Genomic DNA, 8,996 nt, shown 5'->3' on the forward strand with positions numbered 1-8,996 from the left:
AGCTGCTGTTGAATTTGTTGCCAGGTATTGCCTATCGCTTTAGCGTCGTCGGTTGCTTTCTCCGGTTTCTGCTTCACGCCATCAGAGCTGCCGAGCAAGAAGTGGTTGGGTGTCAGAGCTTCTTGTTCTTCCGAGTCTAATGGCAGATAAGTGAGTGGACGGGAGTTTACTATGCCTTCTGCATCTACCAATAGTGTGTACAGCGCTTCGTCATCAAGCTTACGTCCAGCGCAAATGCTCGCGTCCAGGGCTGTTTTAACAGAGCGTACCATGCGCTCCCAGCATCCGCCCATGTGAGGAGTTCCAGGAGGTATAAAAACCCATTTCGTGCGTGCATTCGTGAAGGTGGATGCCATGTTCAAATGCATCTGTTCGATTTGCTTCTTGAGGATGTTATCCGCGCCACGAAAGTTCGTACCATTATCCGAATGGATTTCTACTGGTGCTCCGCGTCTGCCGATGAACCTTCTTATGCTCATTATACACGATTCTGTGTTAAGACTGTGCACTATCTCAACATGTACAGCGCGAATTGTCAAGCATGTGAAGAGAGACACCCATCGCTTCACCGAACTTCTCCGACTTTTACAAACAATGGCCCGAACAGATCTAGTCCAACGTAGCTAAATGGACGGATAAACGAAGCCAGTCTAGCTTCCGGTAAGGGAGCCATCCGAGGAGTTTGAGGTTGTGGTCGGTAGACTTTACAATGTTGGCATCTTCGGGCTATTTTCTTTACGGTTGGTCTTAGCTGTGCAACGATGAAGTATTGACGAATTTCGTTGACGACTGTCTCCGCGTTACAATGGTGGTATTTCCTGTGATAATAGTCTATAATCAGTTCGGTTACGTAGTGATCCTTGGGTAAAATAACAGGAAATTTGAAATTTATCGCTAGATTTTTTGCTGCTCCGAATCTACTATCTGCCCGAATCACGCCTTTTTCGTCCAAGTATGGAGAGTGTTTATAGAGAAAGCTGTTCTTAGGTATGGCGGTTTTAGTCTGTAGCGGTAACTTTTGATTGCGTTTTAAAATTTCAAACTCTTCTAAAAAACATTGCTGTTGGCACAAACGGAAAATTGCATTTTCTCCTGCGCTGATCTCTTCTTGACTAAGAAATCCACTATATCTGTTTTCAAATAAACGCAAATAATAATTACCGTACCGGTAGACGTATGCCATCGTTCGTACCAGGCGTTCCCATTTTGAGAAGTTAGTGAAGGTAACTACGGACTCCATAGCAACAACTGCAGAATGCACACACGAAACTCTAAGTTCTTCGGTTGTCGTTTTCGGAGTCTTTGGTTGTGGCCAGTCCTCTTCTGGTCCCCACAGAAAGTTCGGGCCTTTGAACCAAGTATCGTCCGACCAGAGTGGAGGTCCTTGTCCCCATTTAGTAGCGTGATCTGCAACGTTGAATCGTGATGGCACCCATCGCCATTCTGACACCTTTGTCGACGATAAGATTTCTCCTACACGGCATGCCACGTACCGTACTTGAATCTGACCAATATACAACACGCTGTGCTACGACTGAATGACCATCGGAAATGAACTTCCTCAGACGCGCTCCTGTTACAGCAGCTTGCAGTTCTAATCGCGGGATAGACCAGTGTTTTAGCGGAGCGACCTTAGTTTTGGCCGCTACAAGAGTACATTCAAACATGCCAGGACCGCTGGGGATACGAAAGTAACCGGCTGCAGCATAGGCATCCTCGCTGGCATCTACAAAGATGTGTAGCTCCATTTGTTGATAGTGGACTCTGGTCACTTTATCGAAATAACAGCGTGGAATCCGAAGCTTAGATACGTGTTCGAATTGATCTGTCCACCGTTGCCACTTTTCGAAAGCCTCATCCACGATCACCTCGTCTCATTCAATCCCTGAGCGCCAAATGTCCTGAAGCAACACTTTACCATGTAGAATAAAGGCCGCCAACAAACCGAGCGGGTCGAAAAAACTCATGAGGCAACGTAGAACTTGACGCTTTGTTGGTCGGTTTCTCAGCTTAATTATGTCATGGAGTTCTTGCGGAAGTGTTGTAGGGTACCCCAAAACATCTTCTTCAGGTAGCCAGTGCATTCCAAGAACGCGTTCGTAGCTCCGTAACTCAAGATCTAGGGTTTTGGGTTGTTGAGTCGTATTCTCTCCTAAGCTCACAAGTACATTTGTATCATTAGACCGCCAACCTCGTATGTTGAAGCCACCAGCTGCATGAATCAACCGAACTTCCGAAGACACTCTTGTAGCCTCTTCAGATGTCTCGAAACTGTCCGCGTAGTCATCGACGTAATGTCGCTGAGTAATTCCTTCAACGGCTCTAGGGTAACTATTTCGAAATTCTCTAGCGTTCTTGTTCTTGACGAACTGGGCGGCTGCTGGTGAACACGTCGCTCCGAAGGTGGCTACGTTCATCACGTAGATTTCGGGTGAACTTCGAGGATCTGATCTCCATAGGAAACGTTGAGCTTGCTGATCTACCGGATCGATCATGATTTGGTGAAACATTTCGGATATGTCTGCTGTCACGGCAACTGGATACTGGCGAAAGCGGAATAGGATCCAGGGAAGTGGAATCAGTTCATCAGGCCCTTTAAGTAACATGGTATTCAAGGATATTCCGTTAACTGTAGCGGAAGCGTCCCAAATCATTCTCACCTTCTCCGGTTTTTTAGGGTTTACGACCACACCTAGTGGTAAATACCATGTGCGTCTTGGATCAGAGTTCCTTAGCTCCGTTTCTGTCGCTAAATGCGCATAACCCTTTGCCTGGTAATCTTCTAATTGTTTCTTTAAATTTTCTAGTAGACGTGGATTCTTAGCCATTTTACGTTCCAGGCATTCCATGCGTTTCACCGCCATTGGGTAGCTATCGGGTAGTTCGAACTCATCGAAACGCCAAAGAAGTCGAGTTGAGAATCTTTCACCTATTCTGTGTGTTGTTTCTTCCAAGATGGAACGGGCTCTTTTATCTGCTTCGGATTCTAAGGTAATTTCCGTTGTCAATCCTGCATCTTCTTGTGAGATGAAATTATGCACCATCGAGTGAAGAGTTTCATCTTTCAAACATTCACAAGCGTGAAAGCTAATAGACGGGATATTTGATTCACTTTTAGCTCCACCGTAGATGCACCAGCCCAAGCGAGTTTTCGCAGCCTTTGGTTCATCCGATTGCCCTTCCTTGACTCTCAATGGCACGGTCAGATGAAGGTTGTTCACGCCGATCAAGATCCGAGGGACTGCATTGACGTAGCTCCCCACCGGGAGTCCTTTAAGATGTCGATATTTGTTTGCTAAGTATTCATAATCCAACGTTTGTGTCGGCAATGACAATCGTTTAACCGTACGCGTTTCTTTCATGTTGGTTTTCTGCTGGTTTATTCCGGAAATCACAAGATCGACAATTTCAGAATCCTTTTCTATGCGTGACATATTGCCGGTCCACTGAAGGCAGAGTGCTTGAGGAGTCCCTTTAATGTTCAATTCGTTGACAAGTGATTCCTCAATCAGCGTGAGGGACGATCCTTCATCGATGAAAGCAACGGTGTCGATGGACTTTCCGTTACCGTACACTGTGATAGGAATTATTCGAAATAGACTCCCACGTTCCGAACTTCTATGAGACAGTATTTCGCCAGAGGAAGCTGGTTGAACGGTAATAGGAGTTTGGTTCTGCATTCCTGATTGTGATCGGCCTGAATCTCTAACTGTCGACGAAGGATGCGGCGGATTCGGAGAGGAAGAGGGGGTGTGGAGAAGGGTATGATGGCGATAGTTGCAACCGGAAATCCCACATTTGTTTTGGCTTCGACACGATCTCTTCCCATGGGCAAAAAGACAGATACGACATATCTGTGCAGAGTTGATTAAGTTCCAGCGCTCTTCTATATTGGACAATATGAAATCTTCGCAATCCCTCAGATAGTGTTGACCAGCACATTTCGGACATCTTTTTCCCGGATGGTATCGTTCCGGTGGCAGCTCCGTGTGCGCATGAACTGTGCCACGTTTTATTTTATTTGTCTCCTTCTTCACTGCTACTCCACTGCTCGGACAAACTTGACTCACTGTTCGCGCTACGTTATTCATGAAGGCACCAAATGTTTTTAGATTCACTTCGCTCAAACCTTTGCAATGTTTTGCCCAATCATACATCACATGCGCGGGTAATCGATTGACGAGTTCGGATAACAGAGTGGGATTTGAGAGATGTTCATGCAGATGGGCGGCTTCTAGATGGCCACTCAAACTTTTAACGGCCACACCATAATCGACCAAAGTCTCAAGACGATCCGGTTTTGGAGCTGGAATTCCACGAATTTTTTCCAGAAGTTCCTCTAACAGCAATTCGGGCCGTCCATAAACGAAGCGAAGGGTTTCCATAATTTGGGGAACACACTCTGGCTGAAGCAAATCGCTTCGGACAGCTTCTAAAGCGGGGCCCTTAAGGCAACGCTGAAGGCGAACTAAATTTTCGGCTGGGCTAAAGCCACAATGGATCGATGGATTTACTTTACAGAGAGGTGTCGCCATCAGCGTTCAGAGCTGTCAAACCTCATGTCAAAGAAAACGACCTGCGTAATATTTCATATGGGCGAATTCAGCAGTTGGCTCTAATCGAGAAAAACGTATTTAAGATTTCCGAACATTTTAGAAATTCCTATTTAAAAATCAAGCACTATTTCTTCAAAAACTTATGCTAATTATTCGATTATTGTTCGTTGAATATCAAAAATAGTGCATTTTTCGGTAAGTTTTTGATATTTGAAAGTTTTACTTGTGGTGACTCTCATTTTTTTACTCAATCTTGTTTTTTTTTTAATTTTATTTGTATCTTTAGGATTTCCTCATATGATCGGTCGCTTTTTATCGATTTTGCAAATGCATTCTTCATTCGTTCGTACTCGAAAAACGAATAATATGCCATTTTACCATAAGGTGATGTAAGGTAAAAAAAGATTGCTCATCTTGTGTGTTTATGTTATAAATGATTAATTTGGAATAAAAGAATCTTAGTGCTTATAATTTAATTTACTAGCCCTTTATGATCATAATGACTAAAATTTTCATTTTAAGATTCTTATATTTTGTTAACTATATACATAGTTCCAATACGACCAACCCAAAAATCTGACTTTTTATTGTGCTGCCATCTGTTAGCAGCAATCAGTTTGTTTGAAAATGCGACAGATGGCATTGATTTTTCCCTCTATCGGTAGAATAATTCAGAAGGCCCTTAAATTAATCCATTAAGAGTGGTATTAGTAAAGGTACTAATGAAGATGGGCCACTCAGCTGGTGAACCAGTAAATGTAGGCAAATCGCGATTCATTACCTGCCTAGCAGCAAGTTGAGAAGGCGTTGGTTGGTACGCGGGCAATAGATGGGTAAAATTTATGTGATCATTTGGGCCCAGCCCAAGTTGTTGAATTAGGTGTGATAGGGGCTCACTTTGTTGGCAAGGCAGTGTATTTTGGTCATGTGGAAGAATAATTGGAACAGTCTTACCTGGGACTTGCTGAATCATCTCGGAGGGAAGAGAACACTGTTTATCATTCGTTACATGATCCTGAACTTGGCTGCGACTGGTGTCCATTCCCGCTGGAGTTGAGAGGATTCTTCCGGTACCTCTGGCTACGGCTGGATGCATTGGGCTAATATCTATTTGCGGCTGGTTGAACACCGGCGGATGTGCCACTGATAGCTTGGGTATCGTTCCTGTAGAGCGTCGTGGAGTGAACTGCTTCGGATGTGCTTCGGAAGCATCGGGTTGAATGGCGCCGCTTGATTGCTGCTGCTTATCCTTTTCCGGTTCCATAATTCCGAGCTGTACACTGACCGGGTCGTCTCGACGGGAAGAATTTTCCACCCAGGTTTCGATCCTCTTCCTGCGAGATCGATGACTGATAAGACTACGTACTTCTCCTTCTTTGTCAGAGATGTGGTCTTCTTGCAAGAGCTTAAACTTGCCATCGATATAGTCTTTTTCAGCTTGGATTTCTTCCAGCTGAGATTTGAGGCGATCTTCTCGTGCCTTTTCGCGAACCTTGCGAGCACGACGATCCAGTGCGCGCTGTTCTTGTAGCAGCTGCAGCTGGAGTTTCTTCCGTCGGTTAAGTATGCTGGACGTTGTAAGCAAGGAACTTTCACTGATTGCCGGTATACAATTTCGGCAACTCCACGGGCGATTAGCAATCGATCCAGTAACTCCTGCACACAGCTGGTGCCACCAACTTTGACAATTGTCACACTGCACCAAGTTGCTCCATGAGTCGGGCTTCTGGCAAGCAACACAACTGCTTTTCTCGGAATTTCTGGCAGGGGTTCCTTCCTGACCCTCGTTATTTGATCCAGCCATATTAATTTTGAAGATTGTTGACGGTGGGCGTTACAAAAAACCAATTTTGCTAGCGAAACGCTTCAAACTGAAAGTTTATTATAAGTATTATTGAAGCGACTTAAAGTTATTCAACTTACATTAATAGTTTTCAGGTATGTTTAACGCGTCAACGTGTTTGCTGATTATGCCGGGAAACAGTTAGGAAACCTGACTTTCTAATAAATTTCGATTAATACTATTTACCAATATTTTAACTTGAAATCTAACCTGCTATGTAGCGGAACCGATTACAAATCAACGGAACGGATGGAATAATAAGAACGGCAAGCTAAATATTCGGTAACAACTATAGAAGATAGAAATTAGTTCACATTAGTTCACATTTTTTCATTAATTTGTGTGATTCACATTTGTTAACCTCGAAGTAGCCACGTCGGAGAAGTGTGATAAAGTAACCAAGGAAACGACGGCGATGTCAATAGGATGCCGGTCGTCGTTGCGTCTGTCAAATAGCCTCTGCGTCCGCCCCAAATAGTTTCAAGATTCGTCACGATTGTTTGGCGGCGTCTCGAGGTACTCTCAAGCAGTGCACCCAGTTCTCAACATGCAAGTTTATCGTGCTGTGCCAAAATTCGGTTTGAAAGCGATGCACCTCTAGCAAACTGTGCACTCATCCGAAAAGGAAACGTTAAATTCACCTGGATTTTCACGTAGGCGCTCATTACGTGAATTTTTGATCGATTTACGTGAAGCACTTAAAAATTAATAGAAAATCACTTGATCTTTACGTGAAATTCACTTGGTTGCATGCGGTCAAAACCCAGACACTTGCGATCTACGTGAAAATCCAGTGATCCACCAAGTATAGACGGGTTTGGTAATTTCTATGTGGTATTCACGTAACTCTGAATGGATCATTCACGTAGCATCTATGTGAAAGAATACAGTATTCAATATGGCGTAGATCCAACAGTTCGGGCTGGAAGATAGAGACATTCTGCGGTGATGGAAAAGCTGATTTTTTGTGAGTAATAAGAATTTGGTTTTTTCGTTGATGTTTACATTTTTGGCTATTTTTACAGGATTTGGAATTGGGGCCGCTAGGAGACCCAGCAACCGCGGTTCATCAATTGCCATTCCATCGGTGGTGTTTTGATAAATTTAGTGAAGTGTTAATGTTAAAGTGGTAAAGTTAAAGTGGTAAACTACAATAACCATGGAATTAGAAAGTATGTGTAATCTGTTTTGAGTTTCATTCGACATAATAAAACTTCTCTGCGAAATTAAAATATGTTTTAAATTCAAGATGCGAAATAATACACCCGCTACGTGCCAATCAATATGAAATCTACGTGAATTTGCATGTAGCAGAACGAGTTCCTTTTCCACGTACACTTCAAGTGGAATTCATCCACAACACACATGGAAATAACGTGAATTCTGTTTGCTGCGCGAGCTCTGTTTGCCACCTGAAATTCACGTAGATTCCACATGATTTTCGGGTGGCAAAAATCTATGTACATTTTCACGTAGCGATAATGTGAATAGTTTTTTCAGTGTGCAGCAGTTTATTTAAAGCTTAATGTGTCAGATAACAGCTGATTGTATTTTTTTATATTTTTTTCTTTCGAGAGGAGGGTGAATGTGTGGGTCGAGCTGAACACGATAAAAGGAGTGTGAATATAGCATGCGCTCACTATGCAACTGCGTTTATATAGATGCTGTCTATCGCTGGAGTTCAACGTCGATGTTACGAATCGCTGCTATACCAGGCCTCGCCTGTACTTAAGCATCGATGAGGCATTATTTGGTTTCCACAGTAGGTACAGCTATATCACGCGTTATTATATTTTTTTAAATTTCTCTATTTGAAACGGCTCATACCTTGAGGCTTTCAGGAGCCAAACTCGTTTTTTATGTTTACATTTGTTTATTTAGGTCTAGATCATCATTTTTTAACTTTTTGAAGAGAACAGGGAATAGATAGGGAAATACGAAAATAAAAAGAATTATAGATGAAGATCAATAGCTTTTAGGAAACTTTATTAGTGTGCGTGATCACTTCCATCTGTACCGTTGAGCCGTCAACACGTACGCCGGAGCATCGTATCGTTGCTGTGTACCTGCAGGAACATTTTACATTATTTATTTTTTCCTTACCTGTATTTCAATCAGCACTTTTCAGTGCTAAAATTATTTTCATTTTCTTTTATTCATATTTTCTCTTTTCTTTCCAGCATGGGGAAGTCTTCGGCCGGCTCAAGGGCTGGAAGAAAACGGATTGCTGAACCTAATCCAGGGCCATCTGCCAAAAAAGTTGAAATTTCCAATTCATTCAATGTCCTTCATAACATTGGTGATGAGGAAATATTCATATTTAATTCTGATAAGAGTACTAAGAAACCTTCTTCTTCTTCTTATACTCTTAAAAACGAAAAGATTCCACCAATAACGGTCACGATTCCTGACTTCAATGCCTTTCGAAAAGAAATCGTCACTTCCGTCAAGGATGTGAAGATTTCTTTTCAGATCGGTCGAAGGGGAACTGCTCGTATATTGGCGGAATCTTTTAATGATTTTCAAAAAATTTTAAATTATTTGAATAATAAAAAACACCAATTTTTTACGTACGACACTAGAGGTGATCGTCCTTT

At 42.7% G+C, this 8,996-nt stretch overlaps 1 protein-coding gene across 1 annotated transcript; it reads right to left on the minus strand.

Annotated features, from left to right (window-relative positions):
* Positions 1 to 565: 565 nt before the first annotated feature.
* Positions 566 to 4,535, minus strand: LOC129737641 (uncharacterized). The gene is made up of 4 exons (XM_055728801.1): positions 1,919 to 4,535; positions 1,478 to 1,771; positions 1,193 to 1,407; positions 566 to 859 (listed from the first exon to the last, which is right to left on the minus strand). The coding sequence occupies exons 1-4, from the start codon at positions 4,533 to 4,535 to the stop codon at positions 566 to 568; spliced, it is 3,420 nt and encodes a 1,139-aa protein (XP_055584776.1).
* Between the last annotated feature and the right edge of the window lie 4,461 nt (positions 4,536 to 8,996).

The sequence above is a fragment of the Uranotaenia lowii genome, chromosome 1, assembly GCF_029784155.1.
Source record: "Uranotaenia lowii strain MFRU-FL chromosome 1, ASM2978415v1, whole genome shotgun sequence".
In the NCBI taxonomy this organism is placed as follows: domain Eukaryota; kingdom Metazoa; phylum Arthropoda; class Insecta; order Diptera; family Culicidae; genus Uranotaenia; species Uranotaenia lowii.